At 57.2% G+C, this 14,025-nt stretch overlaps 2 protein-coding genes across 5 annotated transcripts; both read right to left on the bottom strand.

Moving 5' to 3' along the window:
• Positions 1–736: 736 nt before the first annotated feature.
• TNNI3 (troponin I3, cardiac type) lies at positions 737–4,517 on the bottom strand. Its single transcript, XM_061389323.1, has 8 exons — positions 4,348–4,517; positions 4,033–4,048; positions 3,797–3,883; positions 3,326–3,367; positions 2,916–3,047; positions 2,456–2,545; positions 1,618–1,794; positions 737–885 (listed from the first exon to the last, which is right to left on the bottom strand). Exons 1-8 carry the CDS (start codon positions 4,356–4,358, stop codon positions 802–804), a joined length of 639 nt encoding a protein of 212 aa, XP_061245307.1. The 5' UTR covers positions 4,359–4,517; the 3' UTR covers positions 737–801.
• Positions 4,518–5,519: 1,002 nt separating this feature from the next.
• DNAAF3 (dynein axonemal assembly factor 3) lies at positions 5,520–12,177 on the bottom strand. 4 transcript variants are annotated; one of them, XM_061389309.1, is made up of 12 exons: positions 12,041–12,169; positions 11,848–11,952; positions 11,442–11,584; positions 10,994–11,087; positions 8,986–9,143; positions 8,522–8,704; positions 8,108–8,233; positions 7,894–8,016; positions 7,342–7,471; positions 6,586–6,829; positions 6,342–6,416; positions 5,520–6,257 (listed from the first exon to the last, which is right to left on the bottom strand). In XM_061389309.1, the coding sequence occupies exons 1-12, from the start codon at positions 12,150–12,152 to the stop codon at positions 5,849–5,851; spliced, it is 1,902 nt and encodes a 633-aa protein (XP_061245293.1). In that variant the 5' UTR covers positions 12,153–12,169; the 3' UTR covers positions 5,520–5,848. The 4 variants fall into 4 exon arrangements, with proteins under 4 accessions (XP_061245293.1, XP_061245295.1, XP_061245294.1 ...); XM_061389311.1 differs by having other exon boundaries at positions 6,586–6,697; positions 12,041–12,168; XM_061389310.1 differs by having other exon boundaries at positions 6,586–6,700; positions 12,041–12,167.
• Positions 12,178–14,025: the final 1,848 nt, after the last annotated feature.

Raw genomic sequence — 14,025 nt, 5'->3', positions numbered from 1 at the left:
GCTCTCTTCCGCCTCTCTCCACACCTCTTTGTCTCTGAATTCTTCACTCTGTCTGCCGGTTCTTCTCTCTGCGTTTCTCTGGGTGTCTCTGCACTCCAGCCTCTCGTAGTGTCTGTCTGTGGGTGTCTGTGTCCCCAGGTCTCCCTGTGCTTGTCTGTGACTCAGTTCCTGTCTTCTTCTTCTTTTAACACTTATTTATTTATATGACTGCCCTGAGTCTTAGTTGTGGCATGTGGGATCTAGTCCCCTGACCAGGGATTGAACCTGGGTGCTCTTTATTGAGGGCACAGCGTGTTAGCCACTGGACCAGCAGGGAAACCCCTTGTGTCTTTAGCTGTGTGTCTGTCTTTAGCTTCCTAGCTCGTGTGTGTGTGTGTGTGTGTGTGGTCTCTTTGTGTCTCTCTCTGCGCGTCCTTATTTCTCTCTTCCAAGGTAAGCCCATCACTGTCTCACTGTATATCTGTCTTTCTATTCCCTCTTTCTCTGCACTTCTTCCTGTACCTTTGGGTCTCTGCCTGCCTCTCTCTGGCCGTGCCGCTGACTCCGTCTGTCTGTGCCTCCGGGTATGTCTCCGGGCCTTGGTCTCCTTGGTCTCGGCACCTCTGTGTCCTCGCACGTGGAGACTCAACTCTGCTCCTGCCGTGCTCTTGTGCCGCTCCTACCCCGAGTTCTCCAGCCTCTCCCACACCTAACCGCCCGCCCTGCCCCCAGGAGTAGACAGACAGCCACCCTCAACTCAGAGAGAAGCTTTATTCCTCGGGGTCATCCTCGAGGCCAGGGTCAAGGCAGAGGGCAGTCAGCTCAGCCCTCAAACTTCTTCTTGCGGCCTTCCATTCCACTCAACGCATCAATGTTCTTGCGCCAGTCTCCCACCTCTCGGTTTTCCTGGTGGGGGGGGGGGGCGGTCAGAGGTTAGCGTGTCTTCCTGGTAGCCTCCACTTGCCCTCCTGCCTGCTGGGTCACTTGTTCCAGATGCCCATTGCAGGGTCTAGTTCTGGAATACGTCTTATCCCCTCAGACAATCTTTTCCAATATGCCCCACTTCCTGTCTCCCTCCTGTACTTCCTGCCTCCCTCCTGCACTTCCTGTCACCCTCCTGCACTTCCTATCTCCCCTTGGATTTCCTGTCTCCCTCCTGCACTTCCTGTCTCCCTCCTGCACTTCCTCTCTCACTCATGTACTTCCTGTCTCCCTCCTGCACTTCCTGATTCCTTGTCACTTCCATTCTCCCTAATGCACTTCCTGTCTTTCTCTTCTACATCCTGTCTTACTCTCGCATTTCCTGTACCCCTCCTAGACTTCCTGCGGAGGACCCTTCACCCTCAGGCTGGGTGCTAGGATTGCTGCCCACTACCTCCTCCCCTGGGACTTCCCTGGTGGCTCAGATGGTAGTGTCTGCCTATAATGCAGGAGACCCAGGTTCAATCCCTGGGTCAGGAAGATCTCCTGGAGAAGGAAATGGCAACCCACTCCAGTATTCTTGCCTGGAAAATCCCATGGACGGAGGAGCCTGGTGGGCTACAGTCCATGGGGTCGCAAAGAGTTGGACACGACTGAGCGACTTCACTTTCACCTCCTCCCCTAAGCACCCCCTTTCCTGGACCGAGCCACACTCACCTTCTCCGTGTCCTCCTTCTTCACCTGCTTGAGGTGGGCCCGCAGGTCTAAGGTCTCCTTAGCCCTGGCACCCAGCAGTGCCTGCATCATGGCATCTGCAGAGATCCGCACTCTACGCAGAGTGGGCCGCTTAAACTTGCCCCGAAGGTCAAAGATCTTCTGGTTCAGATCTGCAATCTGGGCAAAGCCATAAAGGGAGATGGAGACCCCCCTCCTCTTCCTCCTTGCCTCACTTCTCCACCCTACACTTCTCTCCTATCCCTAGCCAGGCTCTCCCTAGTTCAGGCCTCTACTACCTTCAGGATGAAATCCAAGCTCCCCATCCTGTACTTGGATCCCCAATTTGCCTCAGCCTCATCTTGGAAAACCACCGACACATCCCAGTCCAGCTACACTCATCTCACAGGTCCCTGGCCCACACTTGAGCTGACTTACCAACACTTGAGGCTCCAGCCACAAATGTTCACAAACATATTTCCTACTTTGTCCCCTCCTGGCTTTTGTGCTCATCCCTGACCCTTCACTTTCACTTTTCACTTTCATGCATTGGAGAAGGAAATGGCAACCCACTCCAGTGTTCTTGTCTGGAGAATCCCAGGGACGGGGGAGCCTGGTGGGCTGCCATCTATGGGGTCACACAGAGTCGGACATGACTGAAGCGACTTAGCAGCTGACCTATTGTGCTCATCCTTCTGGCCCCTCCCTGCCAGGTTCACAGAGTTGTCCTGCGTTTCCTGGTGTCTGCAGCTGTAAGCAGCTGCAAGGGGCCAGGCTGAGACCAGAGCCTGAGGCATCCCACCCTACCCCGAAGGGACACAGGCAGCCCAGTGCCTCCCACCTCAGTGATGTTCTTAGTGACTTTCGCCTCCACGTCGTATCTCTCCTCATCCACCTTGTCCACACGAGCGTGGAGCTGTCGGCACAAGTCCTGGTGGAGGAATGCGGTGTGTGTAGTGAGGAGAAAACCCAGGGGTTTGGACTCCTGGGTCTGAGGGAGGAGGGGTTGGGGACCTGGAGGAGTAGATTGAAGCCAGACCCTGTGGAACTTTAGAGTCAGAGGTTCTGAGAATCTGGACTGGAGTTGGGCTGGAGGAACCAGTCTCTGGGTTTTGAGGTTGTAGGCAGCTGCAGGCCACATTTCTGAACTCCTAAGGGTGAGGATTGGCAAATTGGACACGAAGGTCCTGGGAAGAGTGGGGGCATCGGTAAGTACACCCCTGAGTCCCAAGGGACGCAAGATCGGACACTAGGAACCTGGGAGCCCAGACTGGGACGGAGTCCCTGGTTAGAACCAGTACCTGGAGCTCCGCGAAGCCCAGCCCAGCCAACTCCAGAGGCTGGCACCGTGTGCTCAGAGCGCGCCCCTTCTCTCCTCGCCGCTCCTCAGCCTCCCGCTCCAGTTCCTGCTTTGCAATCTGCAGCATCAGGGTCTAGGGAGGGGGTGCCGGGAACCGCGGCCCAGTATTGGGATGAGGACGCTGCGGGGTAGTCACCCTCATCGGGCCCTGCCCTCTAATCCCAGGCCGGCTTCCAGAGACCTGCCCCCTCCAGCTTGATGTCCATCATTCCCAGGCCCCAGACCTCCCTGGCAGGGCCACCTTCCCGCCAAACTTTTCAGGTCCCGCCCAGTCGCTCACCCGAAGCCCCACCCCAACATCCAAGACCTGCCCCCTGAAGACACCTAGCCTTCCCCCGGGCTCATCCGCACCTTCAGCTGCAGTTTCCTTGAGGCGGAGATCTTAGACTTTTTCTGCCGGGGTAAGACAGCAAGGAAGGATGAGGGAGGAAGATTCGAAGGAGGACGGCGGGAGGAGCATCAGAGCCCCGCCCCCTCAAGTCAGGTCTCTCACCAACTCCAGCCCGCGGGAAGCCACGCCCCTCATCCCCATCCACCAATCTGGGGCCTGTAGATAGGCTCCGCCCACCGTCTCTAAGCGATCTCTGGACCAGAGACCGCGGGACTCCGCCCATAGGCAAGCTCGCACCAATCAGACGCCGGCCCTCTGCTAAGCCCGTCCCATGAAAGCCTTCCTCCTCTTGGGCTCCGCCCACAACCGAAGTCCCGTGAGGGCCCTGGCTCCGCCCCGCCTCCCCAGGACGCCGGTGCCCTAAGAACCTCAATCCAGACCCTGCGAGACCCCCCGACTGGCCCCGCGCCCTCGCTGGCCCCCGACCTCACCTTGGCGTGCGGCTCCGTAGCGTAGGCGCGGTAGTTGGCAGACGAGCGGCGTCGGACAGGAGGGGGCGCGGGGACCGTGTCCCCTGCCTGGGGTTGGGGGAATGGAGCTGAGTGACCACGGGAACCCCCCCGCAACCCGTCTCCGTGCCATCTTCCAGGGCTGCAGTCTCTCTCCCCAGAGCCCTTCCCGCAGTCCCCTCCCCGGGCACGCGGGGCCAGCCCACGCCCGCTCTCACCGTACTGCCGCCGCTCCTGGAGGGAGAGAAACCAGGAAAGGGGGTTACTGGTGGGCCTGGGTCCTGTCTAGTCCGTGTCCCAGGGGACCCCATAGGCCCTTCTGACCACAGATCCGGCCTACCAGCTCCCCATTCTCGGCTCCTAGGGTTTGGAGTCCCAAACTCTCACCTCATTCGGACACCCGGGTTTCCTGTCCTTACCTCCCTTCTCAGACCGGAGTCCAGGCTCACAACTCTCACCCCTCACAGGGACCCGGGAGATAACCCCCCACCCGCCTCCGGCCTCAGGAGCCCAGGTTACCAGTCCTCACTCACCGGTCCGCCATGCTGGGTCTCAGGCCAGGAGCTGAGGGAGGCAGAACCCTGGGGGCAAGGAGCTCTTGGAGGGTCAGGGAGGGAGCGTCCGGAGTGACCTTGAAGGCCCCTGGGACTTGTCTCGTCCGGTCTGCTCCAACCTCACTGAGGACACTGAGATAAAGGGCGAGGACGGAGACTAAATATACTGCTGCCCCCTCCTCTCCCTGCCCAGGATTCGAGATAACGGGGCGCGTGAGGGGTGGGGCGGGCCATGCTCCAGCTGGATCACCCCTTCACCTTGGCGGCCTGGGAATCCAGCCCCTTCTCCCTCAGACCCAGGGGTTCAGGCCCCCAGCCCCTCCTCCCTCAGACCTGGGGATCCAGGTCCCCCGCCCCTTCTCCCTCAGACCTGGGGGTCCAGACCCCCCACCCCTTCTCCCTCAGACCCAGGAGTCTAGGCCCTGCCCCTTCACTAAATTGCAATCTCCTTGAGGACTGGAACTTCTTAACCGTGTTATGCTCAGTTTCAGTGCCCCAAACCTGTTACCCAATCAGTAAAGTTTGCTGATTTACTTGAGGATACACGTGTGGGGTGTGCCCAGGCTTTCAGCAGTTCATTCATTCAGTCGTGTCCGACTCTGCGACCCCATGGACTGCAGCACACCAGTCCATCACCAACTCCCGGAGTTTACACAACTCATGCCCATTGAGTTGGTGATGCCATCCAACCATCTCATCCTCTGTCGTCCCCTTCTCCTCCCACCTTCAATCTTTCACAGCATCAGGATCTTTTCAAATGAGTCAGCTCTTCGCATCAGGTGGCCAAAGTATTGGATTTTCAGCTTCAACATCAATCCTTTCAATGAATATTCAGGACTGATTTCCTTTAGGATGGACTGGTTGGATCTCCTTGTAATCCAAGGGACTCCCAAGAGTCTTCTCCAACACCACAGTTCAAAAGCATCAATTCTTCAGCACTCAGCTTTCTTTATAGTTCAACTCTCACATCCATACATGACTACTGGAAAAACCATAGCCTTAACTTGACGGACCTTTGTTGTCAAAGTAATGTCTCTGCTTTTTAATATGCTTCAGCAGGTAGCACATAAAAATTCACCTCTTGCTCACCCCCCACATCCCCTCCCTCTCCTATTCTTGGAGACAGACAGGAAAGACACAGACACCTGGAGAAGAGTTCTTGGTTCTCTTTACTTGGACCACCTGAGGGTAGACCAGCCTGTGAGAGGCGACACCCCCAGCCCCCAGTTAGGAATGGGACGCCTGGAGTCAAGGGGACCACGCAGAGGGCCTGAGCAGAGCCCCAAGGCCAGATCTCCAGGCTGTTTTCAGAGTCTGGGCGTGAAAGACAGAACTCAAGAGAACAGTCTAGAATTCTAGGAATAAATATAGAATCTCAGGAATGGAATCCGAAATGCTAGCGACACCTCTGGCGCCGAGTGAGACTGCTGAGAGTGTGACTGAGTATTCTAGAGGCGTGTTCTCATTCTATGACCGGAGGTTAGATGTCGGGGATGGGGTATTTGGTTTCTGGAGGAACAGTCTGATTCTCTGATTTGGGGGCCTGACTCCCTGTGGGCGGAACTGAAGCCTCCAAGAGTGAAGCCTGAGACTCTGAGGTCAGTTTGAGGGGTTCAGAGGGTGGGTTCCCCGATTCAAGGGGCTGGGTCCTGTCCTCAGAGGGCGGGTCGGTTGCCTCAAGGGGCGGGGCCAGGACTTCAGGGGGCGGAGTCCCAGATTCCACAGCTGGGTCCTCATGGCCCGGAGCTGAGTCCCCTGCCTTGTAGAAGCGCGCGAAGGTGTCCGAGGGCTTGCCCCCCAATTGTGGGGCGAATCCAGCCGCTTGTGCTAGCTCCCCGACCCGGCTGGAGAACGCCTGCAGCTGCTCCTGCCGCAGGTCCACTAGGAACCTGGAACCAGGAAGCGGCGGGTTAGGGGGCCCCGCTTTCCGCCCCCGGCCTGAAAGTTGCCCGCCCTGCCCTCTGCTGGCTCACTGAGCTAATTCGACAATCAGGCGTCCTCCGGGGGCCACGCAGGCCCCCAGCTCTGCGCTGAGAAGATGGACCATCCTGCGGAGAGAAAAGGGGAAGGCTGAGGCTCGGACTTTGAGGTTCTGAGTGAAGAAGGGAGGCTGGGGACCTGGACACTGATAGAGGAGGGTCTGGGGGCCTGGATTCCTGGGTCTGAGGGAGGAGGGGTTGGGTGAGGAAGACCTGGGCGCCTCCCAGGTCCTCTTACCCACAGGCCACGTAGAGGAGCTGGAACTGTCCCATGTAGCAGCTCTTGTGGTGGAGGGTGTGGGCAGAATCGAGGGACAGGAAGTGGACAGTGAAGGGCTCCGGGGCAGGGGCTGCTGGGGAAGGGAAGACTGGCAGGGTTAGGCAGACACTCGAAGCTTGGAGATGACTCTCCTCGTCCGTCTTCAGGCCTTTTGTCATCCTTTCTCTTGGGTAGATCCCTGGAAACTTCTGGGAAGACTGGCCTGGCAGGCAGAAACCCATTTTACAGACTAGGCAACTGAGATTCACGAGGAGAAAAGAGAGTGGGTGACCCATAGCCACACAAGTCATTAATTCACCCGGGAGGGCCAACCTAGGTAATGGGTAGACGGAGGCACGACCAGATTTGGGGTCGGGGGATTCTCCAACGGTATAATCTGAAACCTAGAAGCTCGTTAAAATGTTCTCAGCCTCTTGAATATCTGCACGTGGGATCATAATTCTGCTAATTCTGCTACTGGAATTCAGAATGGTATGAATGGTGTCAAGAGTTGGAAAAGGGAGAGAAATTCAAAGAGAAGAGTGAAAAACAGACCGGATGTCGGGAAGGGGAGGTCACTTGTCCAGGCTTTAGACACCGAACCGATCCATGCTTGGACTTCAAATACCCGGAGCCTGAAGCCTGGGACGAGGGTCTGGGTCCCGCTCTCCCCCAGATGTGAGCGCCCCAGCCCCGCTTGCCACCTCAAGGGAACAGCCCCGGTCCGCGGCTTACCGGGCTCCGAGCTTCCCTCCGCGCCGCCCTGCACCTGCTCCGGGTCCCCCTCGGCGGCTCTCGGGTGCCCCCAGGCGGCCATCTCTCGGAAGAGCTCCGCCACATTGTGCTCGGTGATCTCGCATGCGGTCTTTGGGGGTAGAAGGGGCGTGGCCAGACGCTGAGCTAGGACCGCGGGGCCGCGGTGGCACTGGAGATGCCTAAAGAACGCTCCCCTTCCCACGCCCCCACCCCCAGAGAAGGCATCTGGCGGACGCACTTAGATTTCCAGACTGGGCCTGGGAAGTAGAGGGGTGGGGCTGTCACGTGGACGTAGCGAGGGGCGGGGCCCCGGGCTGCAGGGCCCCGGGCTGCAGGGCCCCGGGCTGCAGGGCCCCGGGCTGCAGGGCCCCGGGCTGCAGGGCCCCGGGCTGCAGGGGCGGGGGCGGGGCCTGGGCTGCAGGGGCGGGGCCCAGGCGTCGGGGGGTGGGGCCCTGAAGGCGGGGGCGGGGCCCGGGCGGCAGGGCGGGGCCTTGCGTACCCTCTCGGGCCCCAGCACCTCCAGCCTCAAACCTTGACCGGCTGCCCGTTGCTGGTCCTCAGGAGGGTCTCGTCGTCCGCTTCGATGCCGAAGGCCACGAAGGGCCCCGTGGCGATGTCCCCCCAATACCCGCGCGCTGCCACGCGCTCCCCGCGCTGGGAAAGCAGGGAGAGAGGATAATGTTGGGGAACTCGGATTGTGGGGCTCCCCAGCCTCTAGAATCAGCAGCAGCCAGGGAGCACGCACGTGGCTCAGGAGGCGACCGGACGCCAGGGTCCGGTTGGGCACGTGATAGGCGCTGGAGTCTCTGAGTTCAAAGGCGACGCCCGTGTCCCTCCAGCGCCTGAACTCGCGGGTGTGGATGACTCGGGCCTGGAGGGAGCGGGGAGCGAGGAAAGAGGCCTCTGTGAAACTTACAGGCCCCAGCCCTGCCTCCTCCACCCCCAGGACCCGAGGCCCTAGCCTCGCTTCCTCCACCCCCAGGACCGGGACCCCAGCCCTTCCTCCTCCACCCCTAGGACAGGGGACCCCAGCCCTTCCTCCTCCACCCCCAGGACAGGGGACCCCAGTCCCGCCTCCTCCACCCCCGGGACCGGGACCCTAGGCCCGCCTCCTCCACCTCCAGGACCCGGGACCCCAGCCCCGCCCCCCAGCCCTCACCCCGCGGTCGTGCAGCTTCATATGCAGGTCCCAGTCGCTGACGCCGTGCCGGGCGTCGTACCGGGAGCCCAGGTACTGGCGCAGCCTCGAGTCCCACAGGCGGCTCATGGGGAAAGCCTCCGGCCCCTTCTCCCCTCCGGCCCAGAAACGGAACACGGCCTCCAGGGCGTCGCGTTCGCGGAACTGCGCGGCCAGGCCGGTGTGGGGGAGAACGAGGGAGAGGGGGCTGCAGGGACCGTGGCGTCTCCCCCCGACCCTCCCTTCCCCCGCGGGGCGTGGGAAACGATTCTCGCGGCTCTCCGCTGAAGGGACCGAGGCTCTGAGAGCAGAGGCCACCCCCTGGGCCATATGACCCGGTGGGAGCCCGGGAGCCCTCAGGCCGCTCCATCCACGCAGACCCTGTTGGACCGCCCGGCCGCCACCCGGGTCCAGGGCGGGGACTGTCGGAGGCCGCGCGGAGGCACCTTGAGGGCGCCCAGGCTGAGCCAAGGCAGCTGCTCCGCCAGGCGGTCAGGTTCCGGCACCAGGTGAGCCAGGCGGCAGGCCTGGGCGCGCACGAAGGCGGCCACCGGGGGGCGCAGCAGCGCGTTCCCCCACACCTCCAGGAAGGTCTCGCTCCTCTCTGCGGGGAGTAGGGAGAAAATAATGGAGGGAGCCGAGGGGTGAGTCCACACGTGAGATCCGTGACGGCGACGCCACTTTATAGAGATGGTATTCTTCCATAGTCGTGTAATGAACATGGCGGACCCAGGCAAGTCCCCCACGCATCCCAAAAGCTAAAACATGAAGAGTAATTTACACCTCACCTGGGTCTCCTCGCCTATTCCTACCAACCCCCCGCCCCGCAGGTGTCCCCAATCCTGAATTTCCTGCTTAAGTTTCTCTTAACTTACAAAAGGAAAGATTTAAAAAAAAAAAAAAAGGAAAGGTTATATAGAGATGGAAATGAAGATTTATGTGTGTTAGCAGAATCCTGTAAGACAGAACTAGGGCTTCCCCGGTGGCTCAGCAGGAAAGAATCTGCCTGCTAATACAGGAGACCAAGGTTCGATCCCTGGATCAGGAAGATCCCCCGGAGAAGGGAATGGCAACCCCGTCCAATATTCCTGCTTGGAAAATCCCATAGACACAGGAGCCTGGCAGGCTACAGTCCACAGGGTTGCAAAGAGTTGGACACGACTAAGACTGGAGAAGGCAATGGCACCCCACTCCAGTACTCTACTCTAGCCTGGAAAATCCCATGGACGGAAGAGCCTGGTGAGCTACAGTCCAGTGGGGTCGCTAAGAGTCAGACACGACTGAGCGACTTCACTTTCACTTTTCACTTTCATGCATTGGAGAAGGAAATGGCAACCCACTCCAGTGTTCTTGCCTGGAGAATCCCAGGGACCGGGGAACCTGGTGGGCTGCCATCTATGGGGTCGCACAGAGTCGGACAAGACTGAAGCAACTTAGCAGCAGCAGCAGCAGCAGCAGAGCGACTAAGACAGAACTATTTACCTTTAGTTCTATATACAATATATATCGATATCAACATATAGTTTCATTTTAGTTGTTTAAGAACCTTATAAGAGAGAACGATATACTTTTAGTTTGGTTAGATAAGTTCTAGTTTAAGAGCCTTTACAAGGTGCATTAAGAAATCTGTGCAATGTCTTCTGAAAGCCCTGGGCTGTTAATGACACCTACCATCCTTAATCATGGTAACAATAATCGCTAATATGTGTGGAGTCTATATCATAAGCCAGGAGCCATGCATTTTTTTTTTCATTAAACCCTTATTAAGAATTCTATGGCGGAAGAACTTTTAGGATCTTCATTTTATAAATGTAGAAACAGAAGCCCAGAAAGGGATAGACACTAGCCCAAGGTCACACAGCAAGCAGAGTCAGAATTTGAACACAGCCTGCCTGAGTCTAGGGGGGAACAATTGGCTCTAGGCACCAAGCTGAAGTTTTTGTTACTGGAAAACAAGTCAATTTCCCACCCAAATCCTCCTCCTCCTTTCCTTGTTATAGTCTCACTTCCAAGGATGCCTCCTCCAGGCAGATTCCCTGGGGTTCATACCTCTCACTAGGGGAGACTCAGGCCTGAGGGAGGCTTTAGGCAGGACAGAGCTCAGCTCAGCCAAATGGTCCCCACATCCGGGGGACTCATGACCTCTCAGGAAGTCCCTGGATCTCTTTTGGGCTTCTCCCTCATCAGGAGGTTTTGAATGCTTACACTGTGTTACGCACAGTTCTGAGAGTTTTATGTGGATTATCTCCTGGAATTCTCTGAATGATTCTCGGAAGCATTTTTAGCCCCATTTCAAAGGTAGGAAGAGCTGAAGCTGACAGGGCTACCAAGTGAGTGAGCAAGTGATAGAATAGGAAACAATGTGCATCGTGCTTAATTTCACCATTGAAATGCTAGAACTCCTGCAGGAAGGGGGAAGGGGCTGGGGGCCAGATGGCCTGGATCTTTGCTGACCTTGCAGCCCCATCTTCTCAGGATCCTCCAGGGCTAGGCTGAAGATCAGTATGTGTCGGGCTACAGCTTCCAGATTATTCTCCAGCACATAAAACTAAAAGGACGGGCAGGGAAGAACAATTCTGAGATCTGTGTCCCTGGCTCCCAACAGACCCAGGAGTGGGAAACCTCAGCCCCCTCCTCCCACAGGACCCCGGAGGCTCGTGCACCAGTCCCGCTCTTTCAATCACAGAAACGTGGGCACTCAGAACCCTCCTCTCCGTCACTACTCAGGAGGCCCCATCTTTAGACACTTCCCCCACTTCAACCCAGGAGCCCCCAACTCCAGCCCCATCCTTCCCCAGGACCTAGGAGTCTGGGTCCCCAGCTCCCTCCTCCCTCAAGGACTCAGGAAACTGGGCTCTCATCTTCATCCTCCTCCTTCCAAGACCCCATAATCCCAGCTCACATGGAACCTCCTTCGAGGCCAGAGAGCTGCCCGGGCCAAGGTCCGTAGCAGGTGCCGCCCATCCACTGAACCCAACAGCAGGACATTTAGCTCGGGGGTCTCATGCTCTGTTTCGGCCTGCGAATCTGGATCCACAGGAGGACCTGATAAGATGATAGCAGGCTGGAGTTTGCGGCCTGGAGAGCGTCCCCTGCAGCCACCCTCAGCAGGACTTGGACCCCTGGCCTCGGTTTCAACCGGAGCTGTGCCTCTAAGCGTTCCGGAACTTGGAGTCCACAGAGGCATCTAGGCTGCCCACTGGGCGGAGGGCGCCCTTGGAGCCCCCGAGAACGTTAGCGCGCTGTCTGCCAGGCTGTGAAGGCAGCGGCTGCGTCGCAAGATTTGTGATCCTGAGCGGGGGGCTCACTCTCAGCCTGCAGGTCCACTGCCGGGGACAGGCCCCACCAGGACACAGAGCCAAAGCCCGTGCCCGAGCCTGCCGGTGTAGTCATCGCCGTGCGGTCCGGACAACCTGGGAATCCCCAAACATCGAGTCTCCGTTGCCCACCCGTTCCCCTCGCACCTGCCCCGACTTCTCGCCCCTTCCACACCCGCCTCACCTTTATCTTTCCAAATAACCCGAGACACCCCCTCCCTCCCCGCTCGGGGCTGCGCTAAGGTCCGAAGGGCCCTCCTCAACTGCTGCCCATAGTCCCCGCCCTTTTCAACCATTCGGCCAATGGGAGTGTGCGGGTTGGCGCCGCCGCGATCAACTGGCCAATGAGAGTGAGCGAGACCTGCCGGATGCGAACTTTTGGCCAATGGAAGCGCTGACGGACGACCACCCGGGCTTGTGGGCTTGAGGGCTTGAGGACGCGGTCGTCATGACAACAGAGCTGGCGAAGGGGCGGGGCCAGGAGAGGCTGGGACGGAGCCTGGGGCGGTCCAAATTTATTGAAGCAGAAGGCCTGGACCGATCCAACATTTAGACAGAACGGAACCGAATCTTCATAAACCCAAGTTAATATGAGGTGAACTAGACCTCAAACTCGGAGGAGGCAATGGCACCCCACTCCAGTAAAAGTACTGGAAAATCCCACGGACAGAGGAGCCTGGTAGGCTGCAGTCTATGGGGTCGCTAAGAGTTGGACGCGACTGAGCGACTTCACTTTCACTCTTCACTTTCATGCATTGGAGAATGAAATGGCAACCCACTCCAGTGTTCTTGCCTTGAGAATCCAAGGGACGGGGGAGCCTGGTGGGCTGCTGTCTTTGGGGTCGCACAGAGTCGGACACGACTGAAGCGACTTAGCAGCAGCAGCAGCAGACCTCAAACTGTACACTTCTGTGTCCCCATTTTCGCTCTCACCCTGGCTCTACCACACAGGACTTTTCTTACCAGGTGGAAACACAGCCAAGTGCTGGGACCAGCTAGCACTGGCCCCTGGTTGCTAAATTTTAGGGAACTTTGTGACCTGGTTGTTACACACAATCATTACTAAAAATTAGTTTTACTAAATTACTAAAATTTAAATTCAGTAAAATACATTAAATAAAAGTAAGCATACTCAAAATTCACCACTTCCTATTTTATTTTACTATTATCAATGGTCTCAAGGTTAGTTACAACTATTGTACCTGTAGGAAGAAAATGCTATTTTAATGCAGTCGTTTAAGACATGAAATTGGCAAGCTATGACCACAGGCTATCTACTTTTGTAAATAAAGCTTTATTACAACAGGACCAGGATTAGACTAGTGCAGAGAGACCCAAGTGAAGGGTCAGATCCTGCCATTAATTTTTTAATATTTTTCCGTCTTGGATTTCTTTTTTGCATTAGTTTGGATTTTTCTTTAAAAATTGCAGTAAGGGCTTCCCTGGTGGCCCAGTGGTTGAGAATCCCCCTTGCAATTCGATGCAATGAGTTGACTCCCACAAGGTCAGGGACTCAAGTGAGACACATCTCTAGATCATCCCCACCACTCAGCTCAGGGAACAGCACCCACGGAGCGCTAGCTCTCTGCCTCCTCTCCTCACCCAGCTGCATGAATTTAGACAAGTCAGTCACCCTTTCCATGCCTCCATTTCCCTCTCTGTAAAGTGGGAATGGTAACATGAAGTCAGCAGACGAGTGGTGGACTGAATGGGGGTCTGTCTGCCTGGTGAGGACAGTCCTGGGCGCTGGGAAGGAAATGATGGCTGAGTCCCTCCGGGGTTCTAGTCCCTCAGCCCACTGGAGCCCCAGATGCTGACTTTCTCCAGCGAGGCTTACTGCCTTTCATCCTCATCACCACCACTCTCCAAAACACTTCCTCCACAGAGGAGCCAGAGACTCCTTAAAAGTAGACCAAGTATGCCACTTCCCTCTAAAACCTCCTGAGGGTCCTCACTGCAGGTACATACAATCCCAGTGATCTGGCTCTTGGCTGTGTCTCATTTTTTTTGGGGGGGGGGCGCATTTTGGCCACCGTATGTGAAGAACTGACTCATTGGGAAAGACCCTGATGCTGGGAAAGATTGGAGGTGGGATAAGAAGGGGAAGACAGAGGATGAGATGGTTGGATGGCATCACTGACTCGATGGACATAAGTTTGAGTAGCCTCC

This window comes from Bos javanicus, chromosome 18, assembly GCF_032452875.1.
Source record: "Bos javanicus breed banteng chromosome 18, ARS-OSU_banteng_1.0, whole genome shotgun sequence".
Classification (NCBI taxonomy): domain Eukaryota; kingdom Metazoa; phylum Chordata; class Mammalia; order Artiodactyla; family Bovidae; genus Bos; species Bos javanicus.
The sequence above is the reverse complement of the archived record's forward strand: the minus strand, read 5'-3'. Positions and strand labels throughout refer to the sequence as shown.